The following is an 18,558-nucleotide window of genomic DNA, read 5'->3' on the forward strand; positions in this document are numbered from 1 at the left end:
CAGAAATTAGGTATTGCTTGTCCTATTGGAGAGTTTTTGTCTTTGTGCTTTTAGCTTGAATCCGTGTTTTTTTCCCTGGGGAAAAAGTAAATTCTGTTAAGTGGATAAAGTTTTATTATACTCTGTTGAGTTTTCTACTGTGTAGGCAGGTTAAAGCTTTGATTTAATTTCCCTCACAGAAGAAACAAAATTTCTATGGGAGACAATTATAGGTGAAGATGAAAACCCTTGATGTGTTCAGTGTATCTTTCAGATGCTTTCATGGTGATGTGTATGAAATACCTACATAGATAAAATGGTCATAGAATAATAGAACTATTTGGATTAGAAAAGCCCTCTAAAATCATCAAGTCCAAGAATTAACCTGACACGATCAAGTCCATTGAGGCTTCACAGGTATATGAGGTTCCTCTCTCTTTACTTACTCTAAAAGTGCAAAGAGCTTCTATTTCTGAGTCCAGCCACGGTTTTGTACACTCAGTGGTTGTGGGTTTATCCCTGTAGCTACTGCTGAGGGATGTCTGCTCTTTGCACAGACTCTCCCATGAAAGAGTGAGGCCTTAATTGTGTCTTCATCTAGAGAGGTGGATCAGAAAGTGTTTTCACAGTCACTAAATATTTTAGAGGTTTGCAAGTTTCTCTGCAGCGGGATAAAAACTAGAAATATTTAGAGATTTTTATAGAAAGGCTGCAGAGTGTGAAGGAAAATGGTGTACTGGAATAGGATCCGAGGTTAAACTTCTCAACTGGACTGAAGGTTTGAACCAGGGTTTTCACATTACAGTTGATGCTCTCGTCACCAGGTAATTGGCTATTTTGAAGAGGCTATTTTTTGGCTTCAAGTAGGAAATTCCAAGTTGAGCATGAAGAGTCATTTTGTTCTCAGATGTTTATTTTGAATCAGCATGCCCCTGTTTTGGTATAGTACATGTTTTCTCCATGCAGTTTCTTCTAAAAAAATCTAATCTAAGGTAGAAGTTAGCCCTTCTTTGAACATGGATTAAACCAGATGATCTTCTGAGAAGTCCTCCAACCTAAATTCTTCTATTATTCAGCTTGGAAAGATCACCCTCAATCTCTAATAAGGAAAAATGATTCTTGAGCATAGAGTTACAATGCAGTAAAAAATCTCATAGTAAGTGCTGAATGCCATGGTCTAAGACTTATGTATACACAGTAGTTTATAAGTTAATACTTATGTGTGTGTGAGAGATATTAGAGAACTGTGTAAGAGAAGGACAAAAATCATGTCTATGCCAGTAAGTGACACAGGGCCAGGGGCAGCCCCAGGCACTGGATGGTGCTCATGTGCCCTATGGCACCACTTTGACCTGGTACAAGTAGAGGCATTCAAGAGGAAATGACCAATCATGCTTGGGATTTAACCATGGGTCACAAACCCTTCCCACCTAGCAGTCTGGATGCTGTTGTGGCTACATTTCAAATGGTAAAAAACATAAGGAAGTGGAAGGTGACTGTCCAGAGGCCGAGGAGGTTGAGGTTATGTTCCTGGCTATTCCCTGAGTTGTCTGGGGTGTCCATAGACATGCCACTTCAGTTTTTTTTAGTCTCTTTATGCCACTTCCATTTTCTTAGTGTCTTTTTTTCACACGTGTAAATGTCTTGCTGTAAAAACTCAGCTTTTCAAAACTGTTTGTGTTTTCTGTGGTGTGTTGGCAGGCATACTTGAGAAGGGCCTATTCTAGGTTGGGACCTCTAGAGGTTCCCATAATCCAAATAATAATGGTAAAGAGAAGGGAATGACACGTGATTTCTTATGAAATGACCATCCAGTCGCCCTGAGAGATGTAAACTGAGTGATTGTTCTGTGTGTACCAGCTTTACAAGAGCAAGAGTGCTCATTTCAAGAAGAATCTGGGGACAAGCTTCTGCATATCTGGGTTTGTTCCAGCAGGAGCAGCTTCCATAATTACTAAATTTAGTATAACTTCTATTGGATCTGCTATGGAAGAACTGCTGTGAAAAAATAGCCATGGAGCATGATTATGTTTACATTTGAGCTGCTGTGATATGGAATAAATGCCTGGAACATCAAGGGCTGCTTCATGGATGAGATAGGTTCCTAAAGATGGGCTTTTACCTTCCCTTGCCATAGTACTGTGTAGAAAACACTCCAATGCCATACCTCCTCACTTATCTGTCTGCAAAATGAAATTACAGGCTATTTAACAGAGCTGGGTTAAAATAACGTGCTGGGTTCATTAAATGTGTTGATAATACCACAGAGGGAATGTGTAATGGGAGAGATCGGTGCTCCTGTGGCAAATGGAGTGCTAAGGCTGGGGTTGTGCTAAGGCTGGGGTTGTGCTGGGAGCTGAGGTGCACTCATGGGCCCAGAATTGCTGCTGCCTCTGCTGAGCTCACCCCATGGGGAAGTGAGAGGGTCCTGCCCTTCTGGGAGCCTACCTCTGTATCAGCTGAGTAATTAAGTGTTTGTTTGCTTCCAGATGAATACAAGAGTAAAGTAGCCTGTGAAGATGACAAGCTGAGGCTGAGCTGTAAGAAGAGCATGGTGATAGCCATTTACTCTGCCATCTTTGGGAGGACACAAGGAGGCAGCCTGGAGTGCCCATACCAAAACCTAGGGATGCCCATGATTGGTAAGCAGGGGAATGGCTGATGTGGGCAGGGTGATTTCATTTACTGTTATCACAGCAGAGCTGGCACAGATCCTGGTCAGAAAAGCAGGACTGGGACATGCAACCTGCCATGGTGGTGCTCCTGATGTGTGGTACCTTGTCAACCAGTGGTGAGCTTCAGCATGAGCACCAAACTGAGGGGCAGCCTTATGTTCTAGCTGAGTTCCTCGGCCACAGGTTTTTCACAGATTCATCTGATTAAATGATTGAAGGTGCTTGAATTTCTCGTTCAATTTTCTGTCTTCATGGCGGTTCCTCCACTGAGCCTCTGTTTGTAAGATGAAGGAGCATAATATCTGAGGATGTCATGTACCATCTGCAGCTACTGAAGCCTTGACATTGCATTACTGGTAAACTTTTACTGAAGTTAAAGCAAGGGAGTAAATTCAAAAAGCAAGTTGTTAAGTTTCATCATGTTACGGTTGGCTTACAGTACCTTCAAGTATTTTCTTTACTCTCAGACTATCAGAGTCTCTTACAGTCATGAGTTAAAGATAAATAATTGAAAAACATTCACTGGAACTGTCTGTTTTTGAGCTGATATGAAATGACTTTGAACATTTTAGGCTATGACAGCAAAAACAACAGCCACAGTACAAAATCCTGTGCTTAGCATTTGTCATAATTCTTCTCTGCAGAGCTGAGAGGGAATTAAATGGTTTCCCAAAGGAATTGCCTCCAGAGAGGAAAAGGCACAGGGAATCTTGATTTGGTGCTATCACCTGTGCTGGGATCTGTTCAGCTGTACCTGAGGATCTTTGGCTTCACAGCTGCTGATCCAGTGCCTTTAAGGAGTTAAATGCTATTCAAATGGAAGCATGTCAAGTGAGTGCTTGGAAATGTGATACTCAGATGCTGGGTGTCAGTAGAAACCCAAAAGAATGAGGCCAGTCAGGTTATTTGTGCAGCATGGTGAATGTCTTACTTCTGTAGCTGTGCAAATCGGAGCATTTGTAGCACAGCTGAGTTGTGCAGAGTCTCCTGAGGTGACCAGTGTTCCTCGATGTGCTCCTGTAGCCCCTCAATTACCAGGTAGCAGAAGCCAAAACAGATGTTTGTGGCAGGTTAGCCTGGACCTCTTTGGTGTGGTGTTTGGGATGGGCTGGGTCTGTGCACTGGTTGCTGTGGTGGTTGGACTGCTGGGTGAGAACTTGGCAAGTCAGTGAAACAGGATGGGTTTCTGGAGCAGACCTGAGCACCCCACTCCATTGTCCTTGCTGAGAGAGCAGGAACAGGCACTTGCCAGTGACAAGGCACCAGCACAGGGACCCACTCTTCAATGTCAGCATGAAGCAAAACTCTATGTGAAGTCACAAAGGGTAAAGTTTTACTCTTCTTTGCCCAGCTGCAAAATCATGAAACTTGTACTGGCTGAGAGCAGGGTATGTGGGACCAGAAAATGGGACAGGAGGCAGAAACAGAGAGAACAAGCAGTGGGGTCTGACAGCAGGGCTGCACGTGCCATAGGATCTCCAGCACCTCCATGACCTGCTGTTCTCAAACTGGCCTTGTAAGCTCTACAAATTGGGATGTTTGCCCAAGTAAATGAAGTGTCAGATCCTAGAGTGCAGCACACAGTCTGCTGCTGGGATGAGGCAGGGCCTTCCTCAAGTGTCACCTCTTAAATTAAACTACTTACATGAGCAGGCTCAGTGTAATCCCGTTTCAGGGGTGGGAATGCTGTGGAAACTTTACAATACAATCCAGCTCAAGGTTTTAAGCTGTGAACCGATGCTAAAAGTGACTGAGTTTTCTTACAGGAGTAAATAACCACGTTTGGAATTGCTAGGATCTCAAGTATCTTAAGTCAGTTTGGTTCTCCTGGAGTGCTGTGGCAGTTGGTGTGTCCTGCCTGCATAAGAAAGGGAGGGTGGGAAGGGTGTCTGGAACACCCTTGGAATCTGCTGGCTGCATGCCCTGCAGAGCTGGGGAGATGTGAGGAGCTCACCATGGAGCAGTGACTTCCCAGGCCTTCCCAGCCATTTGGGCACTGTGTGTGTAGGGTGAAAGACAAACTAGAACTGTTGATGTTTCCTTGCATGATGAAATCCTGAGCGAATTGTGGGTGTGGGAGTGAGCTTAACTAAAAGAAAACTGGGGGTGAGCAGTTGGTCATTGCCATTCACCATGCTCCAGCCCTTAAATCCCACTCATGTTTGGGAGTGGTTGTTCAGGTTTCTTCAGCTACAGCTCACTGATCCCCTTGGCATGAGGCAGTCACAGCCTTCTCTTCATCTGCCTGTGTGAGCTGACCCCGTGGGGCAGAGCTCCAGTGCTGCAGGAATGGGAAGGTGAGTTGTTCTCTTGGCCCCACAGGTGAGAATGGTGTAGGATCCTCCTCCAAACCAAATCAGCAAAAAGCACATTCACACTGTGCATGCCCATGGCACCCTGCAAACCTCCCACTCCTGTCTCCATTACAGCAGTGACAAGAGCAGGGTGTGCTCCCAGCTGCCACGAGTGTCTGTGGGAGCAGCACTCAGGGTCCCCCAGCCTGCTTCAGAAACTGCTCTTCTCATGGTCCTGCCTAGCCCAGCAGGCAGCTCTGTTCCTCCAGGAGCAGGTGGGAACATCACAATTTATAAATCAAAGCTTCTGCTAGCTGGAGAACATTTCCCTGCACGTTTCCACAGCCCTGCAATGTGGGGAGGGCTGCTCCGTGGCAGCCTTTGATCCCAGACATTCACAACAAGCTGATCTTACAAACACGACCCTATGAGTCAGACTTTGCAGCAACATCCAGTTCCTGTAAGGCAGAACCCAGCTATGTTCTGTACATGGGAGATTTATTCTGTTTGAATTTCATGGGACTGATGATTTGTGTCAAGTCTGAGCCTTGGCAAAGGGTATTTTCTGGGAAGTAGGCCCTGCACAAGTTCGCAGTGACTATTTATATCCACATGGCCTGAGCTACTTGGTGAGTGAAGAAGTCATACTTGTCCCAAAAGTGGTGAAGATTATCTTTTCTTCCTCTCCTGATGAAAAACAGTTCAGAAAATTTGATTCAATTTTTCTTTCTGTGGACAAAATGCACATTTGGATTGAATTTAGAAATATACAGCTTCTACAGGTGAGGCTTTTAAAAAGCTGAGGTCTGAGATGGGCAGGAGAGGTGGCTTAATAGAGCATTACATATGTAAGGTAAACCAATTCACTTTGTGTTGTTTCTGCCTTGAAAAATAAGACCTTGTACTCCTGTAGAAGTGTTCAGGAGATGAATTCCACTAACAGGGAATTACCTGGATGCTACATTAGGTGCTCAGCTGGTTTCTGAGGTATCCTGGTGTTGCAGTCCTTTTAACCCAGCTATTGCTGTGCTGCTTTTGGGTGATGAAAGATCCCCAAGTCATCCTTCACATGCCATGCCATGCCATGCCATGCCATGCCATGCCATGCCATGCCATGCCATGCCATGCCATGCCATGCCATGCCATGCCATGCCATGCCATGCCATGCCATGCCATGCCATGCCATGCCATGCCATGCCAGACACATGCTTTCTCTTTTTATAATGTCTTTGTGAATGTGCTTTGCATCTGTGAGGAGAAAGTTATGGTGGAGAGCTCCATCCTATTGCTGTCATGTTAAAGTGAAAATCTGTCAGGATCCTCTTTTAACTGGAAACATGCTGAAACTTGTCTCTGACCGTAATGGGAAACCCCTGCAAACAGCTGGAGCCCTCCTCAAATGCCTTGGGAACTCTGAAAAGCTCCTAAAAGAATTTGACCTTATTTGTAACTCTCTTAATAAAGCCTCCACTTTGCTGCCAGCATGTGCAGAGAGCATACACAGAGCATGGGGAGGTCTCTGGGGAAAAGGCTATTTACAAGCAATGAACCATTAATATCCCTCAGCCAAGTGAGCCCTTTGCCCCCTTTTCCTGCTGTTTACAGCTGCCTCTGCCTGCATGTCCAAGTGGCTTGTTTATTCCAAGAGAAGTAATTTAAAAAATGGCCTTTTCTACATGTATCTGAGTGCAAGGTAGTGATCTAATTAGGAGATTGAAGAGGAAGATCTTGGATGTGAAATGATTACCCTTTTTATTGCTTAGTGGAGCAATATCTTTGGTTATATTCAGGACACCTGACTTGTTCACATTATTCATCTTTACAGTAGCTCCCCCCTTGAACCACAGAGAGTGAGATGGATGTGTTCAGCTGACCTCTAACATAGGATCCAGGACTCCTTCTCAAGGACCCTGTCTTTCTCCATCATATATACAAAGCAATTTAATTGCTCATCCTGGGTAGAAGGAATCTGGGCTTGGTTTTGGAGTTGGTTCAAGATCGTGGGAACCCTGGCTCCTCAGCCTCGCTCTGGGTCCTGGGGTGTGGATAAGCTGAGTACTCTGCTGAGACTGAAATGTCCTTGTCACTTAACAAACAAGTTGTCTCCTGTGCCTCTGTAAAGGGGAAAAATGAATGTGTTTACAAAGCCGTGAGGAAACTCAGATGGTCAGTGGCACTCTCTGACTCGTGGGATCTGATAATGAAAGAGCAGAGGAAGGAGTTCAGCAAATGAGCCCGTGCTTTTGGTGCTCATTCCCTGGCATTTTTCATTCTAATGCAGTGACAGAAGGTGATCCAACCCAGTTTGTTTTGCTTTCTCCCTCTTAATGCAGATGTATATAAGATTTAAAGCAGAGTCCTCATATAAATATTTATTACACCATATAAATAATGGACCCTTCTAGTTTGTTTATCTGTGACCAGATCTAGCATGTGAATGAATATGAAATACATGCAGTAAAAGATCCATTTTATTCCAGGGTACACGTTCCTGCCAGCACAAGAGCTGGCTTTAAGAAACTGCTGCCCTTCCAGCTGTGTATTTCTGGCTCTCTTCTACTTCACCATCTAGGTTACCATTTTTCATCCTGTTTCCACCAGGACAAGGTTGTGCTGTAATTTTAGTCTTAAGTCGAATGCTTAAAAATAAAGGGCCCCTAAAATGTGGAGCTGGACCAATGAGGAGTAGTAACCCTTGGCACTGATGGGGGAAGCAGAGGGTGGCTGGGTCTGCAGGAAGGGTTGAGATATCCACAGACATCTGTGCTGCTCAGACAGTGCCATGCAGCACAGCTGATCCTCAGCAGATCCAAGTGGCTGAAAGACTCTCGTGCTTCTTCCTGGTTTCCCTGTCTGGCCTCTGGAGCAGCTGCAGTGCTGGGTCTGTGGGATGAGCAGCAGTTGGGGGGGTCAGACCCTTCATTTCTCTCCACAGAGCACACCAGGCTTCCAAAGCACCCCTCCTGTGGGTGTGACTCTGTGTATACTTCATTTACATTCAAGGCAGAGACTGCTTTATTATGTGTATAGCTCATGATTAAGAACATGTTTTTAGAGGCCAATCTGTTTGTATGCAATAAAACCCACAAGTATCCAAATCTGAAGGCTAAATACATATCAGTTGCTGTTTAATTCACATATCATACCTTATTAAATTTAAATTGAAATGCAGTTCTCATTTAGAATGCTGAGTTAAAGTGGGACAAAGCCTGCTTTCAGAAAGTTGTTCTTCAATTTTAGATACTTTATGTGTTTCACTTTTTGTCTCAAAACACCAGGAGGTAATTAAAATCACTTTACAGCTGTTTCTAGAAAACCCCAACTATTGCTAATCCACAGAGCCTTAAAAATTATTTATATGAAATATTTTTACTTGCACACAATATCTATTTAAAAAAATAATTTAAAAGTCCATTCAAATGTGAGTCTGGACAAGATCTTTCTCTAAAACAAGGTTCAAGTTAGTTTTGAAATGCTGTTTACAGCAGAGTATGACCCCATGCAGTGATTGTAATGAAAAATTCTGAAACTAGTAATTTAAATAGCACTAGCAGGCTCTGTGATACTATTGGTATGATATTTGAAGTAGTTAAGTGAGTATCTGTATCAGTAATATCAACTTCTTTAGTGGCTGATCTTATAAAAGATGCCTATTACCCAACTATTAGTTAAAAGCAGCCCCAAAATACAGTCCTAACAATAAAAGGGCAAAGTTTAAGAGATTTAAATGTGTAGTATCTTAGTTTGTTTCCTTGGAGTTGCTTTGAATGAAAACCAGTGTTACTTGTTCAAAACTGATAAAGTTCCTCTTAAACAAATTCAGATGTCACTCAAGAATGTTGCAAAATTGCCACAATGAGAGCCTGAGAAGCAAAGGTAAGGTGAAACCTGTGAGTCTGCAGGCACACCATACTTCATTTTAGGAACCAAGGGCAAGAAGTGACTTGCAGGCTGTGTCAGCTGGGTAATCTCTCCAGAAAATGGGCCAGTCCTGTAGCTTGTGAAGTTCAGATCTTGCTTCAGCCTAGGTCTAGGCACTTGTTGAGTATCCCCACGTTCTGGAAAAAACTTTTTTGGGTTGTAATGAATAGGAAGACAAATGAACTCAAGGACTTCACAGAGGAGTAGACACATTGAAAGCACTATCCCTATCTTCTACTGAGTGATGCCAAACAGCCCACAATCCACTCTGCTGCAAATTAAATAATAAAATGTAACTGTCTTTGCCACACCAAACCTTCTTTATTCTCTGAGGCTTCTTGGAGCCATGTTTGAAGCTGTCCTTGGATTCTCACTTCAGCCCCCAAACCCGAGAAATGTTATTAATTTGCTGAGTTTTGCACACTCAGAGTCAGTCCCTGCAAAACAGGAGGCTCATATATTTTTGTGAGTTCTGGTTCCAGACACAAGGGTGATAAGATGATTTAAGTTCACATTAATAAACCAACTGTTTCTAAATGTAACTGTAGGATCTGTAATTAAACCTGTAATTGATCCTTCACTTGCAGTCTCTAAATGTGATTGGTTTCTTTTAAGATAATTTTCTCTTTTCTGGCCTACTGCTGAAGTTTCCAAAGTTTTATGAACTGTGGAATGGTTAATTTTTCTCTCTCTTCCTGTAAAACATACTTTTTAAATGTAAAGCTGGCCTTTTCTGCACATCCTTCTAATGTTTGGATATAGATTTCCTTTCTAGCCAGTTGTTTTCAGTGACATTGTGCAAGACATATGTTCTATATACAGCTGTATCAATGTGAAATTCTTTGCTGCTATTAGTAATGTGATGTTGACCATTAATAATTTTACAGATACCAGCAGGGAACTTCACCTTTTAATTGTTTAGGGTTCCTGCTCCTGAGCTTCTTCTGTGTATGTAAATACACTTCTGCTTCTGTACGTTTTTTGTTTAAGGGCAGTCTTTGGTTTCTATTGGCTGGTTTCACACTAGTTGGTTTTAAGGATACTTAAGTGCTTGGAGTTCGGTTTTCTCCCTCTTGTCGTGTGGATCTAGACCCAACTCACTTCTTTTATCCTCTATTGAGGCTTGTGTGCCATAGCAGGGAAGAGAAATCCAGTGTATTTCAGTTGCCCTCAACTGAAACCGTGTGACAATCTTACACTGATAAAGAAATTACCTCCCTAGGCTGCTAAATGAGAGAGAAAGTGGACAAAATCCATCTTTATTAACAGTCTTCTGCACTGGCTTTTAAAGAGAACATCAAACTTAATGGGCATGGGCTAAGTAGAAAGTGCCTGGGGTTTGATTTACTGCACAGAGTGCAGACTGACTCATTGACTCCATGAAGACATCCTTCACAGGCTGGATGGCTAATTTTGGCTGAAGCTGAGGCTTAGGCACCTCTAGCAGCTGCCCCTGTATGAAGGAGCTGACATTTGTATCAACCACAGCTAAAGGAATATCTTTAAAATATATGAGAAACTGCCCCAAACCAGGAGAGCTTCCTTCCCTCCTCCTTATGACAGAGGTTCTTTTTCAGGTTGAGGCACTCACTCCTAGGTAAAACATGAAGGAATTTAGGCAGATGTCTCACCTGAAGGGTTGGAGTAACTTCCTACTTGTGTCCTTTCTGCCATTCCATTGAAATTTGCTTTCTCTTTTGGCAGGCAAGTGGATAACCACAGCACTGATTCAGACATCTGTCAGCTTTCTTTGCAGGAACTAAATTTCCCTCCTCTTAGTTAATTGACACCTTCCATCTTTCATTCTGTCCTCTTGCATTCATAGCTCCCAGCAAGTAACTTTTCCTCTTTTGTACTTGAGCAGGAAATCAGGCTGCTTGTTTTAGAGAAAAATCCTGTCTTCTGCCTGGAAGGAGAGTCCTCCTCAAGCTGTCAATTCTTTATAAATTACTTCCCTTAAGGGAAAACTTATCTTAAGTTGATCCTTTCACCTGCTCCTCAAAAGACAGCAAGGAAAGCTAGGGTTCTGCTGATGGTTTAATTTTGAGATTTGGGGCTGCTCCTAATGCCACTGAGCCAAAGCATCTCACAGAATCTGTCTCTTGATCAGGTACCACCAGTTCTGTTCCAGTTCCTAAACACTTTATATGTACTACTGGAAATACTATTTTAGGCAGTGATCCCCTTTCTGAAGTCTTTAATTATGGCCAATCTATTTGGTCCTTTTGACAACTCAAGGTCTTGTATTTTCTTGGCTGAAAAAAGTAGAACGAGTGCCCCATTTTTCTTGAAAATTCACGGACTCAGAGAGTCTGACTCATCCTCTTATGAGTGGGTGGAGTTTTTTCTCAGGCTCCACTTTTCTTTCTTTTTAAAGTGCATGCATGGTAATATTGGGTTGAGCTCCATGTCCTGCTGCCTCTCCAGATCCATGGACAGCCTGTGGACAACTCCTACCTGGCAGCTTCACAGCATGGTAACATATTCACCTGACCAGCTGTGTGTGGTCCTGCTTGCTCTGGACGGCCTGTCCCATCTGGAACCCACCTTTGCAGGTTCAGCATGGCTGTGCCAGGTGAGTTTGATCATGAGCAGATAAATAGATGAACAGATGAACATCTGCAATATGCCCAACTTCACTGTGGGATTTGTCACCCTTCTCAAAACTCGGGGTTTAAATCTGTTTGTGGATCCATCTGTGATGGCTGCTGCCTTGGAAGAGGCTCCAATATCCACCAGAGCATCTAAGAGTTACCAAAATGCAAAAATTAAAGAGTTTGGAAACATTTTTCCAAACCCAGATAGATTTTGCAATCAAAAGCAGCAATGCATGGCTTGGATTTCAGATTTGGATGTGTCACCCTTGTTGGAGAAAAACAAGTAACACTGAGTAACCAAAATTAAGGATATGATTAATAGGCATTGGCTTCAGCTTATTATTTTTTTTTTTTTCACCAGGAAGAGGTAATAAAGAAATAGTCATGCTGGGGAGCAGCCCTAGACTGACTAAAATCCATTCATTGTGGTGAGCTTGATGATATGGACATTACATCACCGAGACCAATTCCAGCCTTAAAGCCAACACAGTCTGCAAGCTGCAGCTGGTAAAATCCTCCATCGTGGCTCTGTCCTCCTGGTTTGGGTTTTTACCCTGACAGAGGCTGGGCTGATGGAGGAGATCAAGGACTCATATCATACTAAATGCAACTGGTAAGATGAATTGCCCACTGAAGGCTTAGACTAAGGGTTGTGAAATCCAGCTGGCCAGTGGTCTGCCTTTGTGAAATGATCCTGGGAAAGGAAATTCACCTTGCACCAGCAGCAAGGCTAGAGGGATGTGCAACTTCTAGAAAGTGGGGCCAGAGGTAAAGAGAATAAAGTGAGCTGATCCCACTCCCCCACAGCCCCACCTTTAGCTGAAAATACTATATTTGAAAAGCACTTTAAACACTTTCACATGTGAAAGTTTCACCATAGCCAGGATTTGTATGTGCTCTCTGGCAGTGTACTGAAGCAATCCAAGACTAATGAAAGCCAAGGGTAACTCTGGCCCAACCTCTCCACGAGGGCTCTCTATCATCTGTGAGGTCTTAAAGCAGTTTTTATTGCTGTATCATGGGATTTGAGCTTTGTGGGCTTTAAGAGGTTCTCGGCAGGGGCCTGGCTCTGCTTTGCAGTTCTTACCTCAGACTTAGTGATATGGTGTTGGCATTTGTGAGCATCCTTCCCACATCTCTGACACATGGACTCACTTGTTTGTTACTGGTGCCAGGGTGGTATCTTGTAAAACATTTGGAATTTGCATTTAGCAAGCAAACCAGCAGAAAAAAAGGAGATCATAGAATGTAAAATCATTAAGGTTGGAAAATATCTCTTAGATCATCTAGTCCAACTGTAATGTTGCCCTGAACGAGCATGACATCTGGTACAATAAGTGCCATGTCTAGTCTCCCACTTCTGAAGACCTGGAAAAATGAATTTGGCCACAGCCCAACTCTGCTGCACCACATTGCTGGGCTTGGCTTCTCTGCATCTCTTTGGCAGGATAACTGCATGATTTATGGATGAAACCCCTCTGTTTTCTTGCCTCTCTGAGCTCTGAGGATGGGCCCCTGGAGGTGAAGACTTCTGACCTGGAGTCACCTTCTGAAGAGATACTAATATAATTAGAGCTCTCACTTCAATGAGCTTCCCAAGGACTTATTTACATTTGGAAATCAAATTACCTACGTGCACTTCATAACATCCAACAGGAGTGAATTCAGTGTTGTTATAAGTATTTTTATAAAGCCTGAGACACGGGAGTAAAAGAAAATATCATGTTGTCCCTTCTAGAGCTCTGAATGACATGGTGATGACTGATTTATGAAGGTACTGTAGTCTCATCTATCACTCAGCCACCTCTCAGATGTAGTATTGACACCTTCAGTGCTCATTAGTGAGGGAGTAAAGATGCTTGCATATGACATTTTGGCACCCAGCTAAATGAACTCCTTCTCAGAAACCTTTTGAAGTGTGTAAGGAAGATGATCCCATTTGGAGGTTTTGATTGCTGCTCTTACATTTTCCAGTTCAATGTGGTATGTGGAGGATGAACATGTTGACAGACCAAGAAATCCAAGATGGGAGACAAAGTTATTTTCAGTGTTGGTGTAGTCCTCCCTCAAAACACTGCAGGCTGCCCTGGCTTCCATGGGAAATGTACAAGGCACTTTTGCTTCAAAATTGTGTGGAGGCAAAACCAGGGAAAATTCCCTGTAGTGAGCAAAAAGAAGTCTTTGAAGTGAACACTTGGTAAGAATTTGTGTCGAGATCCCATTTCTTTTTTTCAGGGCTAGAAAAATATGACTGTTTCCAAGAGAATGGCTCAGGCCTTACTGTAGGGACACATATTGAGAAAGCAGGAAAATTGCAGTCTGAAAAATATTTCAAGCTGGAGTTTCTCAGCTCTGTTCCATGCCGATAAGCTGGTCTAGCTGAAAGATAGGGAAAATTTCTCCCAAGGTGACATCTTGGTCAAAATAAAAAGGAATTAATAACAAAGATAGAACCCCTGTTGTGGTGTGTGACCAGGCCCTGGGGATGGGGTGTCTTCTCTCTAAACTGATTGTCTTTTCTTTACTCTTGGAATTGTGAGTCATGCTATAAAACCAAGTGTGTTCCTGAATAAACTTGTCTCTTTCTTTTCCATCATGAAAGATGACCATGTAGCTGTACATTTTTTTTTCTGCCGCACTTAAAGGGTTAAAACCCCTTTCCACGGCTACACCTTGCCATGGAGAAAATGAGAAAAGTATTTGGATTTACCATGTGGGAGACTGTTGTTGTCAATAGAGTTTAGCTGGATCTTGTAACATGGATACCTCAGATGACTTTTTGCCACTCCTGCATTCACCAGATTCTGGTGTTCATTAAGGTCTGGAGGTCAGGGAAAACAGTAAGACTTGCCTAAGTTGTGACTGTTTGCAGCCAAAAAAATGGAGCACTACAAGAAATCTCCACTGTGCTATATTGAAGTCACTCTGGCAGCCACTTAAAAGCAGTCAGAGATTGCTTGAAATCTTCAATAATGACCCGAGACTGGGTTTGTAGGTGGTACCAAATTGGGCAGGACACTTGTTACAGCTTAACTAGAACACTGAAGTGTCCAGTTTGGGGTTCTCCAGGTAAAGGGAGATGTTGGAAAACTGGAGCAAATCCAATGAAGCTCCAGGGGTCTGGAGCATACAGCATATGGGGGAATACTGAGGGACACAGGGTTGTTCAGTTTCCAGATGAGAAAGCTCTGGATGGGATCTTATTTCTGTTTTTCACTAAGGAATAGGTGGTTCAACAGAAAACTCTTTTTGGAAATGCACAGAAGGAAACAGCAGATGAACACCAAAAGCAATGAACATGAGTTGCAGCAATAAAAACCTGATTACATACAAGGAAAAAATTCTTCACCTGGAGAGGGGCTTAGCCCAGGATCAAGTGTTCAAGGAGTTTGGGAAATATTTCTCTGTGGAGATTTTCAAAACTTGCTTGGACGAATTCCTGAGCAACCTGATGTAACATCAAAGCTGGCTGTTCTTTGGGCAGGAGGTTAGGGTGGATAGCTCCACATATTGCTTTCAGCTAAATGATGGGATGGTTAATGTGCCGCAGTCCCAGCAGGCGATATTTCCCCCTGGATATATTTTTTCATCCTGTGGTTTGCAAAAAGTCCATGTAAAAGAGGCTTTTATAATCTTGATGCTCTACTTTCTCCTGTAATTGAAGCATAGAGAGTTCCTTCTACTCTTCTGCTCATTTTGGCTGGTGCAGGTTGAGCTGGAGCAGCCTGGCAGCTGGAGAGTTGAGGACTTCACTACGAGTACTTGTGACTATGGTGGCCTGGTCTGTGCCCAAATAATTTGGTATCTGGGGTTACATGTGTACTGGTAATTGAGTAGTATCAGGGGCACAGGTACTGGAAATCTGTACTGAGAAACTGTAGCATGGCAGGTTGTCTTGGCCCAGATAACTCTCCTAGGCAGTCCAGAAGATCATAGAATTCTGGAATGGTTTAAATTGGAAGGGTCCTTAAAGATCATCTTGTTCCAATCTCCCTACCATGGGCAGGAACACCAGCCACCAGGCCAGGCTGGTCAAAGCCCCAAAGATACAGTGGGAGCCTTCTGCAAATTGACTATTAGGACTAGCCCTGTTATATCTCAGGCTGTGATACCTGTTTGGAGTAATGCTAGTTAGCAAAATAATTCTAAGGTACAGGGTATCACTTAAACAAAGGGGATAAAGGTGTATACATAATTTAACCCCCTTTGGTTTCCTGATACAGATGCAACTGCTAAAGTCAGTTTGGGTGGAGACCATGGCCTGCTCAGAACTGCATGGGAGGAAGGAGACCATCAATACCAGGACATGACCAGTGATGGCTAGAAAAGCTGTCAATGTGTGAGGGTACATGAAAAATAAAACTCCTAGAAGCATTTTCAGTGTGATGAATCTACAGCTTTGGTACCTGAAGAGTCAATTCAATCTGTTAAGGTGGAGAGCAGAGTCTGTAGTTTGTTAGTGCATACATTTTCCTAAATGAGGAATGTCCCAAAGGCTGCCCATCTCTGAGGATGATGGATGCAAAAGCCTTGTTGTGCCTCTCACAGGACCAGCAATGTGTAATTCCCCAGACTCCCATGGATACAGTATGCTCCTGTGCCACAGGGCAAGGCCCCAAGCAGACAGCTGTGGGATGGTCTCAGTTTTGTGTGAGAACAATAACAAATAAAAAGAATAGGCACCCTCCATTAAATCCTCTGTAGCATTTAGATTTGCTGAATTTCTCTAACTGGACATTTGCAAAAAGACAATGAATCAGGATTGCTGCATGCCAGATGTTTCCACTGAAACCTCTGACACTCATTGGATCAGAAATCCCCTAAGGAAGTTTGGGTCGTTCAGTATGAAAATGTTCGCATGGAGCTTTCTTCTTTTGTCATTTGCAGCATGCAAAATAAAATGCTGCCTTTGATTTGAGAAAAAAGACATGTTACCCTCTAGGCTTGGTTTTCTGTGGGTTTCCTGTGTCTCTCATGGCTTTTATTGCTATGCTGGTTCTAGCACTCAGTACCTTTTGAGGTCCATTTTTCCTTTCCCTTCCTCCTAATTAGTGATCAAAAAGGGTTTGTATTCCATTATCTATAGCTGTCCTGTTCCTTTTAGCAACAATTTGATGTTGAAGAAATGTTTCCTTGCACGTTTCCCCCTGAGCTTGGTGCTGGCTGGACAGTGAAAGCAAACTGTCAGTCTTGCACTTAAAAGCTCAAGACTTTATCTGTGCAAATTGTTCTCATCCTAGGTAAGAAAACAGGCAAAACCACCTGGTAGAGAAAAATACTTGGGAAAACACTTTTGGAACTTCCCCTATTCTAAATTTCTAATACGAAAAATTTTCTACTTACATGGAATGAATGTGATTAAAACAATATTTCTACTTATATGGTAGATGATAATATTATAATTATTACACCTCATAGTACTTTTCATTCGATTTAGAAATACAACATCTAAGAGCAGACAGAGACACTGATCACCTTTGTCTTCACAGGGGCCAGAGAGGGAGATTTGAGACACCTCATGTGGTCGTTACAAAGATGAAACATCTTTTATTCTCAGCCTTCTTTGTATGGATGTATGGGAGTTTCTGATTCTTCAGTGTTCTTTCAATTTATTAGAGGTGTGTTAGAGTCAGATACACCTTCTCATTTAAAGACAAAGATCTTTAAATATAGAAATCTTGTATGTGCTGTCACAGTCTACAACTGGTAAATTGTTTTTAGGCAATTTCTGTTGTGAATGGACAAATATTCACAGGTAGGTATTGTTTTTCCCTTTTAGAGTGTCAGTCAGCTACTGCTCTCCAGCTCATGATCAAGCGCTGTCACGGGAAAAGAAGCTGCAGCATATATGCCAGCACCTATGAATTTGGAGATCCTTGTTACCCAGGCATCCAAAAGCATCTTAATGTCATCTACACATGTGGTAAGTTACAAAATTCTCTAACTCTTACTGGGGTCTATGTTTGTTGAACAGTGCGTGTGGAGAATAAGATGCAAAAAATTGTTGAACTTCCAGTTGGCTCATGGTGATTCTTATTTGGTCAACAAGGGAAAGCTTTGGACCACCAGAGTAGTTTAATTCTGTCACTTTTTGTACTCATTGGCTCTTTAGAAAAAGCAAAAAATGTGGAAATGGTATTTATTAACCCATTCATCTGCTTCTTCAAGGCAGGAAAATCTGGCAGTGAAGTCAATCTGCTCAGTGGACATTTACACACTGAATGTTGGCATCCTGCAGCAAAGCTGTGGTTATCAGTAGGATCCTTATTACTTTATTCTGTATTTAATTCATTTTGTCCCATAGAATCAGGTGATTTCCAAACCATACTCATCCACTGTGTTAGTAGAAAATCGCTCCCAAAATATTCAGGTAAACATTGCAACATTTTTTCTAACAAAATACTGTTATTAAGAAAAAAAAACCCAAAAAAACAAAAACCCAGTTGGTGCTCTCAGCTGGGAGCTTAAGTCATAGCATTGAGCAGACACTGTGCTCTTACCTGACTAGTCATCTTATTTTGCAACAGAGGAAAAATTGTTCCTGTCTGAGCCCTGTAGTATAAAAACAACATCTGTCTTCTTACTGTGATGACATTTTGGTCATTTGTAGCTGACATATTTGAAAATATTTCCTTCAGGGTTTTGCTTACATAGTTGTTGCTAGGATCAGCTCAGTCTCTCTCTCTCTGTTCCTTTCTGCATCCATCTGGAAGTGCAAATGTTGGTGTTGTACTCAATGTGCTGAGCAGACTGAGGGACATGGGGTAAAGGAGAAGCTCTCTGTGCCCTCAGACAACAATGGGTCTGTGGGTCTCTCTCTGCGTGTAACTGCAGCATGCTGAGTGTACAGAAAGCATTTGAGATGGAGTCACTAAAACATTTTGTGCAGTGGCTGCAGCATGGTGGATGTGCAGAGCTCTGAGAAGCAGAGACACTGATGCAGGAGCACCAGGCTCTCAGCTCGTCTGGCTGTTGTTGCATTTGGCAGGAGTGGCAGGAAGGTTGGGTTCTGTTTGAAGTGATGTGGCAAGAAGTAGCAAGGCTATCCTAGCAAAGCCCTGTGAATTTTCTAGTCAGGAAGGTGATGTTTTT

At 42.8% G+C, this 18,558-nt stretch overlaps 1 protein-coding gene across 3 annotated transcripts in view; it reads left to right on the plus strand.

The window, feature by feature from the left end:
• Positions 1–18,558, plus strand: part of EVA1A (eva-1 homolog A, regulator of programmed cell death) — a 201,926-nt gene that overhangs the window by 80,672 nt on the left and 102,696 nt on the right. For all 3 annotated transcript variants that reach the window (XM_088162487.1, XM_088162486.1, XM_014872954.2), the window contains exons 4-5: positions 2,469–2,621; positions 17,246–17,389. In XM_088162487.1, coding sequence (XP_088018613.1) covers positions 2,469–2,621; positions 17,246–17,389 — 297 coding nt within the window. The remainder of the gene's footprint in view (positions 1–2,468; positions 2,622–17,245; positions 17,390–18,558) is intronic.

The sequence above is a fragment of the Sturnus vulgaris genome, chromosome 3 (genome assembly GCF_052056855.1).
Source record: "Sturnus vulgaris isolate bStuVul1 chromosome 3, bStuVul1.hap1, whole genome shotgun sequence".
Classification (NCBI taxonomy): domain Eukaryota; kingdom Metazoa; phylum Chordata; class Aves; order Passeriformes; family Sturnidae; genus Sturnus; species Sturnus vulgaris.